General features: G+C 42.1%; 1 protein-coding gene and 1 long non-coding RNA gene across 5 annotated transcripts; one reads left to right on the top strand and one right to left on the bottom strand.

The window, feature by feature from the left end:
- Nucleotides 1-1,213: 1,213 nt before the first annotated feature.
- LOC117001877 lies at nt 1,214-9,036 on the bottom strand. Of its 2 annotated transcripts, XR_004419176.2 has the most exons (4): nt 8,885-9,036; nt 7,271-7,353; nt 6,022-7,144; nt 1,214-4,237 (listed from the first exon to the last, which is right to left on the bottom strand). It is a non-coding gene; the product is annotated as an uncharacterized LOC117001877 (long non-coding RNA). The 2 variants fall into 2 exon arrangements; XR_004419175.2 differs by having other exon boundaries at nt 6,022-7,353.
- Nucleotides 9,037-9,221: 185 nt separating this feature from the next.
- Nucleotides 9,222-22,281, top strand: TUBGCP4 (tubulin gamma complex associated protein 4). 3 transcript variants are annotated; one of them, XM_033070538.2, is made up of 18 exons: nt 9,222-9,429; nt 9,530-9,658; nt 10,242-10,364; nt 10,754-10,807; nt 11,262-11,318; nt 11,865-11,944; nt 12,387-12,588; nt 14,517-14,682; nt 15,781-15,905; nt 16,574-16,624; nt 16,954-17,059; nt 17,383-17,490; nt 17,732-17,870; nt 18,353-18,530; nt 19,307-19,441; nt 20,481-20,597; nt 21,028-21,167; nt 21,458-22,281. In XM_033070538.2, the coding sequence occupies exons 1-18, from the start codon at nt 9,352-9,354 to the stop codon at nt 21,468-21,470; spliced, it is 2,001 nt and encodes a 666-aa protein (XP_032926429.1). In that variant the 5' UTR covers nt 9,222-9,351; the 3' UTR covers nt 21,471-22,281. The 3 variants fall into 3 exon arrangements, with proteins under 3 accessions (XP_032926429.1, XP_032926430.1, XP_032926431.1); XM_033070539.2 differs by lacking the exon at nt 10,754-10,807; XM_033070540.2 differs by lacking the exons at nt 9,222-9,429; nt 9,530-9,658; nt 10,242-10,364; nt 10,754-10,807 and adding an exon at nt 10,831-11,131.
- Nucleotides 22,282-23,436: the final 1,155 nt, after the last annotated feature.

Raw genomic sequence — 23,436 nt, 5'->3', positions numbered from 1 at the left:
CAGCTGCTCTTGCTGATGAAGATGCTACTGTATTTGCCATGTTTGCCAAAAGATTTATCATTTGTCCTGGAGAGCTTTCAGATGACTACCAAGCCCACAGACAAGAGGAATGTAATTATCAAATACACAGAAATCTTTTGCAAGCTAAGTTGCCTTGATCACGTAGCATTAGAAACTAAATAAGCCAAAATGCTTGGAAGCTACAACATCACTGAAATTATCACACCTTAAGACCAACTTGATTTCTTGTAAATAAGGGTTATTAAGAAGAACTCCACAGTTCTCAATAGCCAAGAAACTGTTAGTGATACCTACTTGCTTTGATGATTTTGGGCTGCTCTCTTCTTACATTACAAACAGTATTCATTCAGAAAGCACCATCCAAAAAGAAAAATTCCTGGTTTCTGAACAGTTGTTTCTATCCTCCTGGCCTGCCTTTCATTACTATTTCCAGTGTAGTCATAAAAGAAGTATCCAAAGTGAGGCAAAGATGGTGGTACTCCACCACTGACTGTCCTTTCCGTACCTCTCTCTCCACCCACTTCTCAGAAAAAATACAGTTCTGAATGTGCATTCCAAGCCACTTCCAGTCCAGACAGCCACTCCCCTGCCAACTGCATGAGGTCATACAAAACAGTACAGGATCTGCAGAGAAATATCTCATGTTCAGACAGGAGCTGATAAAAGCCCAAATAAAGTGGTAGAGCTAAGTATAAGTTACTTCAATTTACAACTAGTGATAATAAAATAATATCTGTGAATACTCCAGGATTACAATCTAACACAGCACTTGCATTGGTATCTGAGAGAAGCAGAAAACAAACAAAAAAAACCCACCACAAAACAACACATACAAAAAACCAACCCAAGCAACCAATCCCAAACCAGTACCTGACCCAATCTGCAAGTGGAAACACTGATGAAGGATATTACAGTAAAACACCCTGACTTCTAGATAAGGACCACAAAAATCAGGTCTCAGGCTGCTTCTATTCGAGATAAATATAGCCCTTACCCTTCTATGAGCATGAGCTGGCAACAGAACAGAGTATATTCTTACAGTTTTATCTGCACTGCCACAGTTTTTCTATTAGACTACTGTGATCTGGTGACAGGAAAAAAAAAAGAAAAGCAATCCAAACAAAAAATGAAAAAGAGAACATGAAAAATAAAACTTTAAGTATTAAACAAACACTTTATAATAAAGTCATTTTTCTTCAAGAATGAGGCATCTGGTCCACAGATAGTAAAGGAATCCCTTTATTCACAATCTTTATTTTAATTCCAAATTTCATGTCAGTCTTTCACAATCTTGAGCAACTTAGTTGCACTCTGCTTCCCTTTCTCCAACTAGCAAGAATTAATTCCTGTTTCACAAGACCGTTGCACATTATTGACTGAACTAAAAAAACTACTACATAACAATAGAAAAACAGTGACAATGAAAAAAACTCAACAAAACATGCTGAAATACCATTGAATAAGCACAAATTATTCCTCTAATAATGCTCCTGATGTACGCTCATTAGCAGACAGGTCCTGCAAACAGCTATAAATTGCCATAAATTGAGTACATAAGTACTCAAAGTTACTGCATATGGGCCGTCATGTCAGACAGTTCAGAAATTCAAACTTTTCTAAATTTTTTATTTCAGTACAAAATTAGGTGCTAGCCAATTTTCATCTCACTTTCTTCTAACATTTAAAAAAACCCTACTTTGCTTCTAGATTCCATATCTGTTGCTCAGTTAAAGGGATAGCAAGAGATGCAATGCAAATCAGCATGTTGTTAATCACACGATTTTAGATGCCTTTGTGTTGTAGGAAAAAAATGAATACAAACTACAGTGTTTGAATGCAATATTACACTGCAATAATGTAACACGATTATGGGAAAGAGGAGAGGAGTCAACAAGTGGTGTTCTCCAGCTGCCTCCCACCTTGCCCTTGGCTACCATCAGCTTCACAATTTTCAGCTTCACCTTTTCAGCTTCTGAGTGTGACACAGAGTACACCAGCTACCTTCCTGTGCTCTAAGGTCCTCCTCTTCTCCTTAGAGATACAACTTCCAATCTGACCTTCCCTCATCGTGAAGAAAGATTATTAGCCCTCTCACAGCTGAGAGGGACTGTTATCAACAGCACAAGCAAAATGCTACAGTATACAGATGCTATGCCTCAGTTACACTACTGGCAAAGAAGTCAAATACAGAAAATCTCACATCAAGGGCATTCACTTCAAACATACCGATCTTTTATAGCTCTCGTTTAATTGTTTCTGTTAATTGAACTCTTTACCAACAAAGCGGCCAAAAGCCCTCTTCCAGACTGTACTAGCAGTAATAAATAAAACTCGAAGGGTAATTTACAAAATAACTTCTCAGGAAGGAAAAAAAATTCCTGGAAGCAGACAGTGAAATCAAGCCTTTGCTCTCCCTTGTGTATCTTAATTATTAAACTCAAAAGTCTGCTCCTCTCCTGGTCATTTAATCTTTAACTCTTACGTTAAGTGAGATGGCCTTAACTTTAGAAATCAGGAACTCCGACTCACATACACATGGACAGCCTTTATGCCACTAAGCAAACATAGGTTATGGGCTGGATAAGGGTTGAGGCTCTCCAAGCAAACCTTCCACTTGGAAAATAAGTGCTCCAACTGCTAAAGTGGATACAAGGAAGGTTGTACACCACTACTTGAATTTTGAGCAACACAGCCATTGCTTCATTCTTTACAAAACATACTAGCAACCACTAGGCATTATTTGAAACACCTCAAGGCTCACCCTGAGACAAAATTGAAAACTTCTTTTTTTTTTGACAAGGTGTGGCAAAAATCAAATGCCCAGTTGCTCAACATCATCAATATCAAGACAACACTCAGAAGCAGAGACAAGAACTTCAGAGTCAAAGCTGATTTACTTAAAGAGTTAGTCCCCAAGCAAGGGCTAGATGAAAATATTAAAGATGTTACTGTGGAACGTATTATTCAGCAGCACAACTTCAAGGTGACAAATCAGGAAAACTCTACTATACCATAACATGACGAAAAAGCAGATACCATGCAATCATGTACGATACTATCAAATCTATTGGTGTATACAAAATAATCATTGCACTCTTTTGAAGTATGCCCACTAACGCCTTGTTGGAAAAGATTTTTCTCTTTTGGCAGTGGACTTCCAGAAAGACACTGAGTGCCTGGAGAGAAATCCGAGCAACTCAGGGAAAAGTACTACAGACCTATTAAACAGATGGATGCATGGAGAAATACACAAGAAATGAGTTCTCAGTGTGCAAGGGATATACACTGCTACACTTCAAATTTGTACAAGGTTTCAGTTAAGAGGAAGGGAATAATTGTTTTTCATGTGCACTGCTAAGCTGGGAAGCAATACTGCACCAGATACAAGTTAGACAACGGGGAGGGATTTAGAATTAAGAGTTAGACACGGTTAAGGGATAAAGGGTTTTTTATCTCGGTATCTAATAAGGATTTTTATGGTGCAATAACTTGCCAAGGTGGAATACTCTGAAATGTTCACACATGGCAGATTGCATATACAATTTTACAGCCTTTGTAAATTAGCATACTTAACAATAATTCTCCAATGAGAGGTTTAAATGAACAGTGTGACATTTTCTTACCTTAAAGTATTTTTCCCCAGATGGGCTTAATTTTAGTTTACAGGATATGCTTTAGAGGGGGTCTTGGTTTTTCAAGATACCATAAGGTATTTCAGCCTCTGACTGGGAGACCTTTAGGATGTTTGGTCTTCTGGCTTAACAGAATACCAGAACTATGCTAAGATATTAGACTTAAAGAATTACAAGCACACATGTTGAGGGTATTAGGAATATATAAGAGGTATATAAAAAGAAAAGGTAAAAAATCATCATGGTATCAGGAGAACCCATCCAGTGCTAGGAATAACAGAGTAATACAGCTATAGAGCCCTTGTCATGAAGTCTTTGAGAACACTAGATACACACATCAGAGGTCGGTTGGTTTTTCGGGGAGGAAAAGAGTTGCTTTGGTTGGTTGTTTACTCTACTGAAACTATATAGCTATTAAGAAATGGAGACAAGATGTACCACAGGTCACATCTTCACCAGCAGTTTCAAGATCAATTATTCTCACCTCTTTGCTTCCTCCAGGTGACAAAGGTATTCATAGGCCACATTCTGGCGTCGCCTTTCATCCATTTCCTCTGCTGTTAATCTCTCATTATCCAAGACAGCTGAAAATAAACAAAAATGGCCCTCAGATGATTGAAGATGGACTGTAACAGAACAGGTACATCAAAAATCAAATCTGACCTCTCTCACAGAGACTCATCACTTCTTTTTTTCAATTCAGAAAACTAAGGATGTGATGACTTGTTCTTTTTACCAGCAACAGAAGATGCCCCATTTTCTTATCGTTGTCACATAAATTTGCCAGCTTCCTTCTTTCAGATTTCTCAGATTGACTGCATCCCTCTTACCATTTCTTAGAAAACAATCCTTTATTTTCTTATTTTCTTCTAGCTTTGCCTTTGTCTTCCTCAAAAGCACATCAATGACCACTCGTCCCCTCACCTATCCTCTGATTTTGATAACAGCAGATTGAGGAAGGACGCAAATACATATTCACATCATATAATCTCTTCTCTATCTTTACAGTTCACCTCTAAAACCAGGTGGAAATGCTACTCACACTCCCTATATGGAAGGCAACTATTCAGGTTCCCAGCCTGCGTGCCATCTTCAGATCACGCTGAAGACCTACCTAGGAGTAAATATGTCTAAATCTTCCAGATTCTGTGTGTTCAAAGCCTCAGTGAAAAAGTCTTCTCATCCCATACTTGAATACATCTCATGTCAAAAAAAAAAGAAGAAAAGTCCACAGCTTTTTTAGGTTTTATGGACCAATTTGACAAATAGGAAAAGTCTCATACTGTTATTAAGCAAAGGTTAGCTTAATATCTAAAATGCCTACAACAACAATCTACTGTATGCTTGTGAGACTCCAGCGGGAACCCTGCATCCAGGTCTGGCATCCTCAGCACAAAACCTGTTGGAGCAGGTCCTGAAGAGGGCAACAAAGATGCTCTGGTGGCTGGAACACCTCTCCCACAAAGGCAGGCTGAGACAGCTGGGGTTGTTCGGCATGGAGAAGGCTCCAGGGATACTTCACTGTGGCCTTTCAGTACTTAAAAGAGGGCTTATAAAAAGAAGAGGAAGATACTGATGGTAAAGGGGGAACAGTTTTAAACTAGAAGTGGAGAGATTTAGACCAGATGATAGGGAGAAATTCTTGAACCAAGAAGATAGTGAGGCATTGTCACAGATTGCCCAGAGAAGCTGTGGCGGCCCTGTCCCTTGAATCGTTAAAGGCCAGATGGGACCGACGGCCGCTTACAGCATCGCCCCTCCACAGCACCACGTTCTCCTCCGCCGTTGATTTTTTTTGACGGGGTGTCATAGCACAAGCGACCCGCGCATCGGACGCCAAGATGCAAAGCCTCCCTCTACTCAACAAGCCTGTGACAATGCAGCGAAAGGCGTCGGATGGGAGCGGTGTTTGGGCCGGCAAATCGGGTGTGGCCGCCAAAATCGGCGGGAAGGCGGAAGGCAGGGCCGCCCCCGCCCCGCCCGCGGCGGACATCTTGGGCGAGGCGCGGGGCCCGCCCGCGGCAGACGACGGCGGCACAGCCGCGGGACGCCCCGTCGCTGCCCCTCCACTGCCTTCTCCTAGCGCTCATCTCCAGCACTCAGGAATACCGTCGAGCTTCAACGAGCTCCCGCGCGGCACGGCGCCCACCTCGCGGGAGGCGCGGCTCGCCGGGGCCCGCGAGGAGAGCCGGCGGGGCGCACCGCGCCCGCGGGGCACTCCTGCCGCCCGGACCCCGCGGCTCCCCCCATGCCTGCGGCCGCCCAGCGTCCCCTCCCAGCACTGGACCCTGAAAGGCACGAACATCTCGGGCTAGGCGTCGCTTAGCGGCCACGCGGGATTGCCCCATCCCCGGAGCCCGGTACTCACAGCCATAGTGGGGCCGGGACACGGCCAGCCCGTCCACGTCCTCTGCCGCCATGGCGCTGCGCTGGGCCGGGGCTAGCGGGAGCTAGGTGCGGCTGTTCCTCTTCCTGCCGCACCGGGTGTGGCGGGGGAGGAGTCGCCCCTCAGCGCTCTCTCTCCCTCTCCCCGCCCCGGCCGCAATCTGGTCGCCCCCGCCACCTCCGGCTGCCACTGGAGAGAATTGGCGAGTTGCGCAGCCCCCTCCGGCCGGACCCAGCCCCCAGTCTAGCTCGGCCCGTCCCGTTGAACTGAAGGACCCGGCTTGGCCGCCCTGCCTCTCTCCGTGGTCCCTCCCTCTCAGCGGGCCAGTGCCCTGGCCCTGAATCTTCCTGTGAGTCTCATTCTTAACATCCAGCTAAGCTCTGGTCTTAACTCTGCCAGCATATTATGCGGGACACAGCCCAGGTCAACCTAGTCGTGTACCCACGTCTTGCCTTCTCAGCCCTCCCAGCTCAGCCATGCCAGCCCCACTACTGTGTGCACTGCAGCCTCATTAGCTCAGCCTCCACGGCCCAGCTACCTCCCACCAGCTGCTTTGCCTCAGCCCTCTTGTCCTGCCAGGTTCCCCAGCTGCACTGCCCTTCACATTAGCAAAACCTGGCCTTGCTGGATACAGCCGTGCCCTTCCATCTAAACAGTGCTGCTCACCAAACCGTGGTAACTCACCTGAAATGTCAGCCACAAGTTGAAGCAGGGTGCCTCAAAACAATAGCACCATCCAGCAGCACTGCCACAGGAGAATCATGCCCTGAAAGTTTCCTTTCCCTCAGTACATATTACTTGTTGCTTTGCCTATTTCTTGTTCAAGGGTCAGAGCACTGACAATGCCAGCCACCATGTGTCCATTTTAATTATTCCCATGAATTTCACTGCCCATTCACTGCATACATTTACTACCTAAGCACAAATTAAGTCATTTGGAAGACCAATAGCCTCTGTTAGAAAAAGCATCACTAGCAGGTAAGGGAGTCAATTCTTCTCATCTTCCCAGCAGTGGATTCAGTTTCAGCTTCCCCAGTACAAGGAAGACATGGACATAATGGAACAAGTACAGTGAAGTTGATTAAGGGCTTGGAGCATCTGATATCTGAGGAGAACATGAGAGAACATGCCAAGAAGCAGTGGGCAGTTGACTGAAAAACATGCAAGTCCCACTTCAAGAAAATAAGAAATATTTGTATTCTGAAAGTGATCAAACACTGGAACAAGTTACCTGCAGAAGTTGTGGAGTCTCTGCCCTTGGAGATAGTTCAAGCCTAACTAGGCCTAGTACTGGACAAACCCGCTCAAGTTCACCTGGAGTTGAGGAAACAAGGTGAGACTAGAGCCCGACAGAGGTAACTTCTAAACTTGATAATGCCATGAGCCCATCAAAAATCATATTTACTTACTATATATGCATAGGCAACATGCAATAGGACAAGAAGATATAGTCTTAAGCTGTGCCAGGGCATGTTTAGGTTGGACATTAGAAAGAATTTCTTCACAGGAAGGGTGATTAGATAGTGGAATGAGCTGCACAGGAACATGGTGGAGACATCATCCTTGGAAGCGTTTAAGGAGCCTGGACATGGTACTTACTGCTTCAAGTGATAAGTGACTTAGTATACTTAGTGACAAGGTGGTGGTTGGACTCATTGGTTGGACTCAATAATCTTAGAGAACCTAATTAGTTAAAGGAAGACCATAATTCAATGGTTACAAAAATAACTATATTGGGGAATACTAGACATAAATTACAAAACAAAAAAGTTTTAGAGTACAGTTAGGGTTCTAATTATTAACATTTGCATTCACATGTGGCCACTTCGAAGTTACACAATGAGAAGACATTTAAAATGATATTTACGTGTAAACTGTGGAGTGCAAAACTCATTTTGTTCCCTCTAAAAAACTCATAACATTTTTTGCACAGTGCCACAATCCTCCCTCAAAAACATCTTTCTGGTAAGAAAAATAAAACACAAGTATTGCATGTCATCAAAGAACCAATCTGAACCTCTTCAAGGTTGTATTCAATGGTACCTATAACAGCTCCCCTGATTTAAGATTTTTGGTGTTTGTTAGTGACTCTGCGAAATGTTTTTATTAGGAGTTGTGTATTTATGTGTCTAATGTATTGCCTTTCCTGATTCTTGTCTTCTTTTTCCCCTTAATGTTGAATGAGCACTAGTCAGATTATAGAGATACCTATTTTTCTCTCGTTTCAAAATCTGAGCAATCAATTCTTCCTAGAGAAAATGAGCACCAAAATCCTTTAAATAAACTACTGTTATCTGTTCTTTCATAGGGGTTTCCAGACCAATTATATACTGTGATATTTATGTCAAGGATGTGTAACAAATGCCTAGACCAACTCCTCAGTCTTTATTTTGACACTAGAAGTTTTGTCAACAGAAAGACAACAGTTTTATTATAATTGTACATGATAAACAGTAATGTTGGGGCTTCCAAATTACACATAAAGCCGTATAGCTATATAGCTACATGCCCATATTCTTCCTACATTTCAGACCTTATTGTGGCAAGCTGAGCCAAATACATATTAGATGACCCTTAGCATTAAACACTAATTTCTTCTAAATGAACAAGAGTAAAATTGCACATAGAGAAAAACACTGTTAAAAATGGGAGGGGGGGCGGGAACGAAAGAAGCTACTGAAAACCACTTTATTAAATAACTTCATAGTTTTCAAATTAGACAGTTTTGATTAAAAAACTACCCGGATTACGACAGGAAGTGAAGGTAAGCAATACATAATAAATGGAGAAAGATGAAGCTGGCACTGATAAAACACTGACACATAAGAAACCTAGAGAGGCATACCGAAACCAAGTCTATCCAGAAGGCTGCGTATTAGCTATTGTCCTGGATGGGAGCTCTCGCACAAGCACTTGGCATCACAGCCACCACGTTACTGCATCGTCTTCCTCCTGCCGCGAGCCAAGCCAACGCGCCCCTGGAGCGGCCGGGACGTGAGCGGGGCCCCCGGCACCGCTCACGGCACCGCTCACGGCACCGCTCCGCTAGGCCGCTCTCGCGGCCTCTTCCGGCGTGTTCGCCCTCGCGCAGCCCCCGCCGCCGGCCGTTCCCCCACCCCTGGCCGTTCCCGCTAGCCGTTTCCGTCTCTGTGCCCCCACCCCTGGCCGTTCCCGCCGGCCGTTCCCGTCGCTGTGTCCCCGCCGCTGGCCGTTGCCTCCTCTACGCCCCTCACCCGCTCTTCCCGGCTGCTCCCGCGTTCTTCCGGTAGCCGCCGCGTTCTCCCGGCGGCCCTCACGGTCCCGCGCGGCAGGATGATCCACGAGCTGCTGCTGGCGCTGAGCGGGTACCCGGGAGCGGCCTTCACCTGGAGCAAGCGCGGCGGCCTTCAGGTGTGGCGCGGCCCCGGCCAAAGCCCCTGCCCCGCCTGGTCCCCGCCCTGCTCGGCCCGTCCGTCCGTTGTCCGTCCATCACCGCTGCTTCCCCTTCCAGGTGTCTCAGGAGCTGCCGTTTCTGCACCCCAGCGAGACCAGCGTCCTCAACCGGCTCTGCCGCCTCGGCACCGACTACATCCGATTCGCTGAATTCGTGGAGCAGTACACGGGACACGTACAGCAGCAGGTGGGGCCGCCGGGCCGTGGTATTTCCCGGCAAGAGCGCGGCAGGTGCCAGTAAGGCCAAGCTGCCCAGGACACAGGAGCGGCCCGTGCCCCGAGGCCCATACCCGCGCTTTTGTTAGCACCGAGCAGAGCTCCAGAAAGCTCTCTGCGATGCACGTAAGGGAGGGTAGAGAGCAGTGAAGGATGAATCAAATGTAAAATCCTATTCTTGGGGAGGTCTTGTAATAATTTCTGACCACACCAGACTGGCCAGGGTTTGTGAATTGAGTGGGATGCTTATGACTATCTCCTCATGATTTGCTAAGAGCCTTGCAGTCCAAGAGGCTTGCTTAAGTGAAAAGAAGCACTGGTACCAGTGGCTCCCAGCACTTGCATAGGTCCACAAAATAATAAAATATAAATCTGCTCAAGTAACTCCCATTGTGACAAGGACGTATTTGTTCTTCTGATCATTTTATGGTGAGCTAAGGTGCATTTCAACATATTCAGAGCACTGACAACCGATGTGAAACACTGTGCAGATACTACGTTACTCTTCAGCCTTGCACTAGGATGCTGATGCAGATTTTATTGTTTGATTTCAGGATCACCATCCATCTCAGCAGAACCAGAGTGGATTGCATGGCATTTATTTGAGAGCCTTCTGTACAGGTCTTGATTCAGTGCTGCAGCCTTATCGACAGGCGCTACTTGACCTAGAACAAGAGGTAAAGGAGAGAGATATGGAACAAGAGGCTGCAGTGCTGCTGACAAATTGTGGAAACTTGTAATTTCTGCAATAAACATACTAGTAGTAGCTTTTTAGATGAAACAAGGCATTTTTCTTTCCACGTTAGGGATGCTTTTCAAATTATTCCTGTGAGATGCCACTGTAAATTACTTTTCATCCTAATAAAGGTTGTCCCCTCTTCCTTAAGTTCAGTAAAAGGCTCCATCTTTGTCAGAGCCCGGTGCTGTCTCAGACTTTTGTGGCTTCTGTTTTCAGTTCTAGAGGTTTTGATTAATCTCTGTTAGACTAGTAGCTGTCATATCTTGGGTAGTGTCACCATACAGTGGTTGTGACAATTAATCTTCATTATCTGCTTTATCTTTATAGTTTCTGGCTGACCCACATCTTTCCATCTCACATGTTAATTACTCCTTGGACCAGGTATGTCATGTTATTACAGAGGTAGTGTTCTTTGCTTGATCTTATCCCTCATTGAGTCTAATAAGAAAGTGGGTAGGGTAAACAAGGCTTACTCCATCATGTCATGCCATTTCTATTTAATCACTCTACATCTGTAGTCCCTTAATCATGCTCAGAGAATCACCTGCACTTCAACACAAAGCTAAGGTCCTCCACCTTGACCCTCACACATTCCTCACTGACTGTGTTTAGCCTGAGCTGGAACATAGTGACTTCATGCATCTTGGTCCAGTGGAGAGAAGACATACTCCTAGAGATTTGCATGTCATGTTTCGAATTTGTGGGGTAAGACAGATAATAGTTTTATTAAATTATCGTGTTCAGCTGCTGTCCACAGTTACTCAAGTATAGGTGTTTTTTTTTTTCTCTTCCTTACGTAACATCCTAAATCAATATGTCAATTCTTGTTCTGCAGTTTCAGTTACTCTTCCCCTCTGTGATGGTCATGGTGGAACAGATCAAAACTCAGAAGGTACAGTAAAATTGCAGCTAGTTTCTCTTAACAGATTTTCTCTTTAACTGATAAAGTAATTTCTGCCCCCATCCCTGACTTTCTAATACTAGGAGAAAATGTTGTTTCAGTAATGGATGCATTATTACTAATTCTATTGTAAGTATTGAGACTATTTTACAAATTAGTTTACACTATACTTGACTTTTTCCCTTATCCCATAATCTTTGATGTCTTGAATTTTATAGGACAGGATGCTGGTGGTTGGAATTTTTCTTTTCTGAGTGTTTTCTCTGATTGTTGCCTGAAAAAATGCAGGGGCTAATGTTTTAAGAATCCAGAGATGCTTACATTTTTTAAGGGAAGGTATTGAGAGAAACTTGAGTGTAGAGCTACACATAAAAGGCCTTTTTCATCACTACACAGAGCATGTTACACCTTTGTTTCTGTAAGACTTCTTCGGTTTGTGAAGACTTTTTTTGTTAGCTGAAAGTGTAATGTTTAAATGTATAAAAAGATCAGGACAGATCCAAATAACAGACCTAGTCTAACCTTTTCTTTCTGCAGATTCATGGATGCCAGATATTGGAGACAGTCCACAAACACAGCTGTGGGGGGTTGCCTCCTGTTCGCAGTGCTCTTGAAAAGTATGTAGATACAGTAAAACTTCATTCTTTTGGCGCTAGTGAATTGTTTTGCAAATGGTAGACGTGTTACTGATCTTTGATCCTTCAAAATGATAAATGTGACTGTGAACCTGTGATGTTTGTATGTAATTGTGGAGAAAGTCAGACTACTTAAAATGTAATTTTAGTAGAAACAGCAGCCCATTGCAGACTTGTACCTCTGGTATACTAGCAGATTTCCATGCTGAAGCCACATGTTCAAAGGATATGTTAGCTTAGTTTTGGACCTTCTAGTTTTGTTCACCTTTCTCTGTTTAAAAAAAAATAAGATATTAAATACCACATTAGCCATCTTATACTTGTCATATTGCCTGGCTGACCAACTGGACCGTCTGGAAAGACATACAGTGAGGTTTTGATTACTGTGTGCAAAGGCCTAACTGACTGTTTCTCTTGACCTCAGGATTTTGGCTGTGTGTCATGGAGTCATGTATAAGCAACTCTCTGCCTGGATGCTGCATGGATTGCTACTAGACCAACATGAGGAGTTCTTTATCAAACAGGGCCCCTCTTCTGGAAATGTCCCTAGCCAACCTGAAGAAGATGACGATGATTTAGGAATTGGGGGACTTACAGGAAAACAGCTACGGGAATTGCAGGATCTGGTAAAATCTACAAGTCATAATTTGGGGTCTTTGGTCCTCAAGTATCTAAAGAATAAGTGTATTGTATTCTGCTTCAGTGTGAGCTATGCTAGACAAGACAGGTAGGATGGTAAATCAAAATAATACTGTAATAGGTTGCTGCTAGGCATAAGGGACACAGACCTATTGTTTGGCACAGTTGGATAACCCCAGGGCAGAAAGCCCTATGGATGGAATCTATGTAAATGCTGATGTCAAGTAATGGGAACTGCTGCTTGCCCACTTGTCCTGGAGTAACTTTATGATGCTTGTATCCCCAGTTGCCTGTTCTGTTTATGTTCTGTCAGTCTCTTGACTGACTGGTTTCTCATTCCTTATGGTCAACACTGTGATCTGTTTAACATAGACGTTGGTGATAGTGTGAGCAATTGCAAGGAACAGGGTGTGGGGAACTTGGCTGTTGACTTGATTTGCATACTTTCTATGGGCAGCTGGGTCAGGTGCCTTTCTTGCACAACCATTAGTTGTGCAAATGTTACCCAACAGGTTAATGCTACTGACATTACTTGTAGAAAACGTGTTATGTGAGAGTCAAGGGACTGCTAAACAAGCAACCTGCCAGCACACTAGTGAAATGTGATAACTCTTCCTGTAGATGCTGTACCATTAGAGTGCCCTTTTGCAAACCAGCTTTCTCAATGGAGTAGTCTTCCACACTGGGCATTTGAATAGTGTCTGAATAGAGAACAGTGTGGAGCAAATTCAACTCTGAATTCACCCTCTAGTTTATGGTGAGAAAACATTTCATGGGCACTTATGGAGTTAGTGTGGTGCATGCAGCTTGGCTGTGACAACACAGACACTCTGTGTTGCATACTAATTAAGTGCCCTTTGCCAACAGTCTGCTGAAAACAGACTTCACCCAGAGAAGAATAGAGGAAAACTTCTAAAGGCAGTTAGTGGAAAAATCTGTTATTTCATTATATTGAAAATTGAGTTGTCTAACTCCATGGTGGAAATTGTAGACTAAGCAACTTCTTTCCTCAGTATTATCAACTAACAGTGTTGGCAGTTCTTCAAAGAGTAAAATAAGAACTCTTGAGTTTTAGTGGGATAGACCGATAAAATACTTGGGTGTTGCCTCATCTAAAAGTGTCGCAAGAATCTTAAGAAAAGAAGTGCCAACCTGTTAACATCAGTATACAAATTTGTACTAGACACTTCTATTGAAATGAAGAATTTAGTAGAAGGCAAACATTCCCAAAGCTTTGTTTGAGTGATTTTTTTCTGGATTATGGACCACTGAAACTAATTCTCCAGTAACAAGAAAGCCAGATGAAATTATCAATATTGTGTTCCTGAAGGAAGATCTTGCCTCCAATACTTGAAGTTCCTTATTAGCATTCAGAAAAAAATTTAACAACTTACTGTATTGTTCTAAAACAACTTTAACAGCAACTGAGAAAATTGCATTATCTTTGGATCTTTATCCTATTTGCTCACTAGTGGAGGTGTTTATATCTGGCCTGTATCACAAGTGTTCTTGACAGTGTTAAAACATAGGAATGGGAGAATTATTTTTGGTAATGCTAGTTAACATTGTTATGGCAGCAAAACAGTGGTGTAATGCATTTGCAGTAAAACTTTTGCTTAGGTAACATAATCCTTTAATACAGCCAGTTTGTTGCTTGTTCCACAAAGGTTTGGCTTCTTTTTCCCCTTTTCCTCCACTCTTTTGGATGCAATATGTAGGGAGATCTGCTAGCTTACCAGAAGCATAAGGAAGTTTACTGCATTGCTTAAATGATACAAATCAGTTCTGCTACCTTTCTGCTTACTTCCAGTCCTCTTAAATGCCCTCTCACACGTACACCCCTTTATACACCTTTTCTATCTGGCTTTCTGACACTGTTTTACACTTGAATTCCTTTCCTTGGTGTCTCTGGCAGCGCTTGATTGAGGAAGAGAACATGTTAGCTCCGTCTCTAAAGCAGTTTTCGTTGAGAGTAGAAATGCTGCCTTCATACATTCCTGTTCGGGTTGCTGAGAAAATCCTCTTTGTGGGAGAATCTGTTCAGATGTTTGAGAATCAGAATGTTAACCTGACCAGAAAAGGTAAGGAGCATCTTTCTTACAACCTTTGCTCAGTTATGAGTGACTGACACATAGTTTCCAAAATGCCACATTAACAAATTCCTGAACAGTCACTGACTATTGGCTGTTATTCTTCTGACTGTATGGACAGTTGAGCCAGGACAGAGCAGTAGTCTGAGTGTTCTGCTTCTGATTGATTCCAAGGCAGAGGTATAAGAACAGGATGAGTGAATAACCCTTTCCAAACATAGTCTCCAAGTTTCCAGCAGCAAGTCACCATGTGATTTGCTCTGGATAAAGTGATTGAAATGGCTTTGTTTTTCTTTTCAGTTTGCATCCCTCTTCCTAAAGGCTGCATACAGACACAAAGGCACATCTTGCTTTGAGTGTATATATTGCAGAATGGTGTCATGGGATTAACTTGCATCCACAAATAAGAGATTCACTTGCAAGGTGGTCCCAAAGTTGCTATGAAAGACAAATTTTATGGACCCTTAAAGACAGCAAGGGAGAGAAAATCCTAGCTGATGGTTCACTTTGAGAGCTTGAAAAGTTTACATTGGGGGTGATTTGAGAAATATATTTCTACACTATTGGGGGAAGACTGCTGTGGTGGCTCTACCTTGAGCATATCTATGCAAAAGTACTTAAATTACTTGAGCGACGTAATAGAGAACAAAGGACCAATTCAGTTGGACTGCTTTCTTGCAGTAGCAGAAGCACGGGGAAAAGAAATCTAGTTCAGTTGGTTAAAGAGAAACAAAGTCCCCAAGTTCAAGTGGTAGGATGGATTTGAAAGGGGCAGGGGTCTGGGGAGACCCAAACCAAGTGGTTAATGTGGCAGAAAAGTTTGTGGGTTCAAAGATCTAGCTCAGACCTAGAAAAAAGGGCTTTTATCAGCAACCATGTATGTAACTTGCCATGGCAAGTGTCTATACTGCAACTGTACATGCAGTAGTAATCTTATACTTTGGTACTTGTATTTTTAAGCCTTCTCTTCACATTCCTTGCCAGAGCTGCAACAGTGCAGCCTTTCTGTTCCACTGTGCTGAAAGGGGTCTGCATGTCTGCAAATGGCATCCCTTTTTACTCTCTAAAACTCTTCTCATTGCTGCACAGGCTCCATTCTAAAAAACCAGGAGGACACTTTTGCAGCAGAGCTACATCGACTCAAGCAGCAACCACTTTTTAGTTTGGTGGACTTTGAGTCAGTGGTTGACTGGATACGGAGCACTGTTGCTGAGGTGAGCATCCTAGGAAAGGTAACTACTATGCAGGCTGAGAAGCTAAGTTTTGTGAAGGATGTGGAAGAAGAGGGCTTGTCAGTGCCAGTGACTGGACAAACATGTAACAGTGCAGCTATTCTAAGTGGTCTCAGAGCTTCATGTAAACCCGACTTTAATGACAAAAGGACATTAACAAATACTATTCTCTTTCATGAGGGAAAGAAGGGATTTTTTTGGGGTTTTTTTCACATGAAATTACTTCAAAACTTTTCATTTGCTTTCAGCATAATAGATGGCATCTGGCTGAGCACATGCTTTGGCAATTTTTAATCTTTTTTTCACTTGGGGCAGGAGGAGAACTAAGAAAATGGGGAGGTTAGAGAAGTGAGAACAAATCTGGGGTAGAACTGAATTCATAGGAATTTGGACTTTTTTGACAAAGGTCTTTAGGTTTCTTAAGGCAGAGCTTTTTGCCAGTACATATCAAGAATTTTAACTGGTACCATGGGCTGCTACACAGGACTCTCACTGTCTTCTCTTGTACTTCAAGGTAGCATTTTGTATAGGTGCTCTTTTTGTATGCATTGCAAGTGTTTCAAGACCGCAGCTATTGTTCTCTCTGAATGGGTGAGATAATTCTGAGGGGAGATTTTTGTTGTTTTGTTTGATTTCTGTTTCTTCACTAGCATCTTTGGAAACTGATGGTGGAGGAATCGGATCTACTAGGACAGCTGAAGGTAATGCAACTCCTAGTTTGTTTTTGCTGAAGCAGGTCTTTCTTCCCTTCTCTCTTCCTATTAAATACTTTACTGCCTTACACTCTGGGCTTTATTCATTTAGGTAAAGATGTTTTCATTTTCCAGTCTCCAGAATGAGCATACACTAATAGAACTTAGTCAGAGAGAGAGAGGTGTGTGTATGTGGTTTTGTAGTTTGCATCTTGAAGTTTGCATCTACATTTAGAAACAGCAGTTGTCCAAGTAGTAAAAATGGCTACTATCAGCTAGTATGCTTAAAATTTCTGCTCAGTTTTTGCTATGTTAGGTACAAAAATATATCTCCACAGATTATAAAAGACTTTTACCTTCTGGGAAGAGGCGAACTGTTTCAGGCCTTCATTGACACTGCACAGCACATGTTAAAGACACCACCTACGGCTGTAACTGAACATGGTGAGTGTTGTTTATTTGCTTACCAAACTGTCCTCATAGCAGGAAAGTGGTAAGCCATGTCCAGTTCCAGAAGAGTTCTATCTTAACTCTCTACATGATGTCATTAGTTTTGAAACTACAGCACTTGTGAATTAGAATGTCTCAGAGAGAGTGAAAACAATCCCTCAGAAACCTTCTGATGGCAGGTATTTGAAACTGGAATTAAAATAAATGAGTGTCATTTGTACATCAGTGTTGTCTTTTAGGACCAAAAGTAAATAAATAACGGGTGCAAAATTGACACTAGCTGCATCATCTTGTGTTGATATGTGTTCTCTTGTCAGATGTCAACATTGCATTTCAGCAGTCTGCTCATAAGGTGCTGTTAGATGATGACAACCTTCTTCCTCTTCTTCACTTAACCATTGAGTACCATGGAAAGGAACATAAAGGTATCTACCTGCATTTTTTGAAGTAAATTAAGAGGGGAGATGATGACCTTGTTTTCAAATCAATTAATTACCCTTCTCTCAAGTAAAAGAAATGCTAATTTTATTCCCTTTACTGCCCTATGTGATGGCCCAGACTAATTTGGCTCTTCTTAATACTGTTCTTTCCCTTTTCCCTTTTCTTTCTTGCCATGGTTGCACTGACCAAGAAGATAACATAATTCAGCACCTTGCTTGTTTTTAGATACTTGTCAGAGTCGTGAAGGGCCATCCCGGGAATTATCTCCACGTGAAGCCCCCACATCAGGATGGGCAGCTCTGGGCCTTTCTTACAAAGTTCAATGGCCACTGCACATTCTTTTTACTCCTGCTGTTCTTGAGAAGTAAGTACTAGGTATGGTCTTCCTATATTCATCTGTATGTTCCATGATGTGAGGCATTCACTAGTGTGTTGGGGTTTTTTTTCCTCTCTATGGAGAGAAAGAGAGCTATTGCTCTCTGAACCTTAAAATGGCTTATTCCACTTACTAATATTGAAAGTATTTGTAATGACAGTAAGACCTGCAAAATGCTGACTGATCTGCACTGATTTGCAAACAGCACGACTTTAACAAACAGTGTTTTCATTGACAGCTCCCCTCCTTACACTGAAACTAACTTTGTATTTTTTAAGTCAGTAATCAATACAAGCAGAAATCTTACTCTGCAAGATGTGCAATGGGGCACGTGGGCCATGACTTGATTGGCCCTAACTACTGGCAGTCACCTCCTGTTTCTTTTTCCAGTCTTGCATTGTTACATTCTCCAGTAACTGCAGCAAGGAAGGTTTTAGTCTTAAACTTAATTTTGTAATTTTTGATGGTAGGTACAATGTTGTGTTCAAATACCTGCTGAGTGTACGACGAGTCCAGGCTGAGCTACAGCACTGCTGGGCTCTCCAGATGCAACGCAAACACCTGAAATCTAACAGAACAGATGCCATCAAGTGGCGTCTCAGGGATCACATGGCTTTCCTCGTGGACAATCTTCAGTATTATCTGCAGGTGAGTGTTACAGAGAAAAGATAAACTGTATCAGTTAATCCGAAACTGGCAGAAATGCATGGAGGGAGCACTGAAGACCAATCTCAGGTTTCTGAATCTTCGTACCTTAATGAAATCAGGATTTCCTTTGCAAGTCTAGAGCTTCCTCCAAGTTCCCAGACTACTGCTACAGTTACAGACTTTTTGGACTTGTGAATCAGTGAAATGGAGGAGTTCTGTAGTAGCTCTCTAACGCTACTAAGTGTGATAAACTACTCATCTCTGAAGGACCATCATTAAGATACCCTCCTGGTTCCTTCTCTGGCCTCTTTAAGTGAACTCTTCTTTGAGTTAAGTTTTGGGTTTTTTTGTTTGCTTGGTTTGGTTTTTAAAGAATTGAGAGGGGGCCTGGATTTCTAAATTCTCTGCAGTAATCTGCCTGCGCTTTTGTACTGCCCTAAGACTCCAAATAGTATCTCCCAGTATAAAATTCAGAAATTACTACGATCAAATACCTTTGTTTACATGCTAGCTATATAGCTTTTCATCGTTAAATAAAATGATCATTTCCCTTTCTACTTGGATATTACTTAGGCATCAAAAAATGTTGTGTATCCCACATTACGTACTGCTCTTGTATATAATTTCCCATTCATCAGCCAGAGAGAAGGGGATCCTCAGCCTCTAATGTAAGAGTAGCAATAAAGAAAGTAAGTTTCTTACTCAAAACATCTGGCTGGTCTGAAGCACTCCCGGTTCCTCAATTCACTAATGAGGTGTCTTCACATATTCATCAGGTAGATGTACTGGAGTCTCAGTTCTCACAGCTCCTGCAGCAGATAAATGCCACAAGAGATTTTGAGAGTATACGACTGGCTCATGATCATTTCCTAAGTAATTTGTTGGCTCAGTCTTTCATCCTCCTAAAACCTGTAAGTAGGTCTTGTTTTCACCTTTTTCTACCAATTTTCCAAGTGCCCTAAGAAACACACCCTTTTGAACAGATATGAGAAATCACATCTTTTAAAACAGATCAGTGATAATCTCCTGTAGACTGCAGACTACAATTCTAGGAGTGAGGCAGGTATAAACTATAACTGATAATTGAATTAGGATAATCTAATTTACAGTTGGTGAGTGTGAATGCTGTATTCCTGGCATTTCTAAGTGAAGCTTATTTCAGTGTGCAGTTAACCTTAATAACTTGTGTTTTATCACTGTTTTTACTACAGGCCATTTTATTAAAGAACTAATGAGCATAATGTTGGGAACTGTATTCCTGTGGGACTCAAACTGATATGCATTAGACTAGGAAAAATTCCCTCTTCTACTTAAGAGAAAAAAAATAGTTGAGATGATCCCGAGTGGACTTAGGGTCTTTTTAATTTCATCAATTAAAAAAAAAAAAAGTACTTTTATAAAGTACTTTTATAAAGCTTCATAAAAACATTTGCAAAGAAGGTTAGTTTCAATGAAGCACAATGTCTCTGTGCTCACCTACAAGGTTATTGTAGAATAAAGGTGTCAGAATAGTAATTACCCAGTCAGATCAACTGATACAAAATAAATTCCAAGTTTAGCGAACAGTGAAAACCAAAGCCTTGAACCATAGCTCTTGTTGGTATTTATCCTGCCTTCTTAATCCCAAAGCTGCAGTGATGACCTGCTGGTTGGATAGAGAAGCCAGTATGCAAGTCCTGTGCCTGTCTGGATGGTTCATGCCAATTGCTGTTTTCCCAGAAATGTCTGCAAGGGCTGTGGGAGGGGCAGAGGGGAGATGCAGCATAACATTTAAATCCTTTTTCCATAGAAAACCTTTAAAAAAATGCTACATCACTATCTTCCTTCCTGACTAAAAAAACACAGTATCAGCAACATCTTTGTTATGAATGCTACAACTTTTCAGGTACCTGGTTTCCCCCTGTGTTTGAAATGTTTCAACTACTAATTTATACTTTTTATCCCGTGTAGGTTTTCCACTGCTTAAATGAAATTCTGGATCTTTGTCATAGCTTTTGTTCTCTGGTCAGTCAGAATCTGGGCCCATTAGATGAACGGGGAGCAGCACAACTCAGTATTTTGGTGAAGGTGAATCTATGTTTCTGTGGCTCTGTTCTCCTCCCATGCAAACATTTGCCTAATCAGTTATCTTGGCTTTAACAGCTGTAGAACAAGAATGAGTGTAAGCCAAGACCTTCTATGTAAGTGCTTGTAATTATTTTAACTAATCAACTCTTCTTGAGTTGGAAAATTCTGTGTGCACAGAAAGGCAGAACGGGGGCAGATACTGGAATAAAAGGGAGGCAGAGGTTGGTACCTCTGTCCCTCCTTTTGGATAACTAACATCTAGGAGTTGTTGTGGCTCACAGCTTACCTTATCGTAGACCACAAGCATCACATCTCTTGCAGTGATTCTTTTCTGCAAGCTGTTCAAGGACTGGGTAGGCAGAAACGAGATGAGATGCTTGCTTTCCTTCTCTTCTGAGAAGGCCCAGAACTGACATCTTCAAATTTGTAGGGATTCAGTCGTCAGTCATCACTTCTCTTCAAGATTCTCTCTAGTGTTCGCAATCATCAGATAAACTCTGACTTAGCTCAACTGCTGCTACGCTTGGATTATAACAAATACTACACCCAGGCTGGAGGAACCTTGGGCAGGTAGGAATATCTTGAGGGTTGCTTGTAGCATTATCCTGAGGTGCTTGAAGTACAAAGCCATTTTTGATTGCTTCTAATTATTTTGGCTTACACTAAGCATTGATAAATATCATGACAGAAAAGTAACAAGTCATTTTTGGGTTTCATATGCTTTCTCTCCACTGAGTTTCTTATGGCAAAAAGTTGAACAAGCTGCAAGCTGCAGCATTTATTGGCCAAAAGATGCTGATGTGGGTTGGTAAAGGCAGTTACTTTCAACATGTAGTTAATACTGTGCCTTTCTCTTGCAGTTTTGGTGTTTAAGCACTAAAGGCCTTTCCTTCAGGCTGTGACTAGTGATGAGTCAAGCACTGGAGACTGGTGCTCTTGGACAGTTGGAGAGCTCGCACTCAAATTAATTTTTCTTTGTAGCTGGCTTTTGCGTGATGAACTACTGTTTCAGAGGGAATTGGCAGGAACTGCCACTTTACGTGAGGCTGCCAGCGATTACAGAAAACTATTCCATTTCTTCTGAACTCACAAAAATATGCTTTCTGCAGCTTGCACATACTTGTAAGTGCTTCCAGGGAGGTAACCTGAACCTCTTCAGAAGGTGAAAAAACCAGAATTATGATGTCTGGATTCTTCAGCTGGACTATGTTTCACTTCAAGTATGGAGGAAGTAATCTTGTTCTTGACTATGAAGTTTCGGCTGTATTCAAAAGTTCCACTTTAGTAAGCTGATTTATAGTACACAATGTCTGCTAATCAAATACCACCAGGTAAATGAAATAGCAGTAGCAATTTTCAATTGAGGTGAAGGGGGAGGGAAGAAGAAATACATTTTTTATATCTCTTCTAATGAAGTGCACTAGTCTAGTATATTTGTATAAGTCATGGAGACACTATTGATATCACATGCTTTCTCTATACAATTTAATAGTTTCTGTTCTAAAGTTGCATTTGCCAAGACAGGAGCTTTGCCTATTCGAGTAGAAAGCACCCTCTGCCAGCAGAAAAATGGTAAGGAGATGCTTACCTGGGATATTCACCTGTGCTGTTCTCATTCCAGACTATGTAGAATGCTACTAGTGATTACCCTACTGAACTCAAATAAAAATATCTTGTCATGCAATTATATGGAGTATTGTCAATGTCTGCACCTCAGTGCAAAGGGAATAGCATGGCATGGCCCTGTCTATCATTGAAAAGCAGTGTCTGGCAGGAACTTGTTGCCTGTTACTAAGATTTGCTAGCCTTGCTATAACGAACAGACCATCTTGATGCAAGTCCATTTGAATGACTGCCAAAAGAGAACCCTCCAGTCCATTACTGGGGTGTTGTTTCAGGATTCCCAATTTGAACATAAGTGCTATCAGGAAACCAGCCTTCCCCTCAAAGAGTTGGTATTTGCACACAGCTGCAGCTCACACTGAAGTTATAAGTCCTTGGGGGAAAAAAAATCCTCCCTGCTCGCTCAGAAAGACACAGTAACAACAGCCAGCAAGTATAAGACCTGGCATCTTCCATGCATTACAGCAATTTATGGTAGGACTGCGCCTCATGCATGGTTTAAAATTAGCCCTGGAAAAAGGGCTATGGATCATGGTAAAAGCTACAAAGCTAGAGAAAGTGTTGAAGTTTGGATGTGAGATTTACAAACCAACACAGTAAAATGTCTGAGCCATGAAATGATAGAGGAAAAAATACACACTGAGAAAAACTTTACACTTGTGAAGCAAGGTACTAAAGGTTGTATGAAGATGGAGGGAAGTCTTCAACCTATAGCACAATTTGAGTGAAGAGCTTTTGCCTTTATGCCAGCTGACCACCAAGATGTGAATGCAGAAGCTCAAAAGCAGTTGATTTATCCCATTTCCATTTTAAAGATACACAGCACTTACATACTCTTTGTACCTCAGTCTCCCAGCAATTTACTTGTCCAAGGTTCTTGTGTCTATCTCTAATTAGAGCCCACCACGACTAAGACAGGTTAATACCTATACAGTCATGACAGAGAAAAAAAAAGGGAGCCAACGCAAAATTATACTTGTCCAAAATTCTTAGAAGTTCTCAATTCAGCAGCACCTTAATGAGATTAATGGAAAATAACAGCAAACTGGAAGAATACACAACATGGTACTCTTCCAACAAACAGAAATGCCACTGCCCTGAACCTCTGCCAGTGGAAAACACCTCTTCCTCTGTAATTGACTTTGTGTTGAGTTCAGGCTTTACTCAAATCAGAATATTAGTGATATTTAGCTCAGAGAAATGTAAGCATTTCTTT

This window comes from Catharus ustulatus, chromosome 12 (genome assembly GCF_009819885.2).
Source record: "Catharus ustulatus isolate bCatUst1 chromosome 12, bCatUst1.pri.v2, whole genome shotgun sequence".
Classification (NCBI taxonomy): domain Eukaryota; kingdom Metazoa; phylum Chordata; class Aves; order Passeriformes; family Turdidae; genus Catharus; species Catharus ustulatus.
Note: the sequence above shows the minus strand (reverse complement) of the source record. Positions and strands in the feature narration are given on the sequence as shown.

Bases quoted from the DNA above. Each gene is read 5' to 3' on its own strand.
- TUBGCP4 (XM_033070538.2), top strand. From the start codon at position 9,352: ATGATCCACGAGCTGCTGCTGGCGCTGAGCGGGTACCCGGGAGCGGCC. The intron at 17,060-17,382 runs GTGAGTGTTGTT...TTCTCTTGTCAG, and splicing joins TACGGCTGTAACTGAACATG to ATGTCAACATTGCATTTCAG. The intron at 19,442-20,480 runs GTAAGTAGGTCT...TATCCCGTGTAG, and splicing joins CTTTCATCCTCCTAAAACCT to GTTTTCCACTGCTTAAATGA.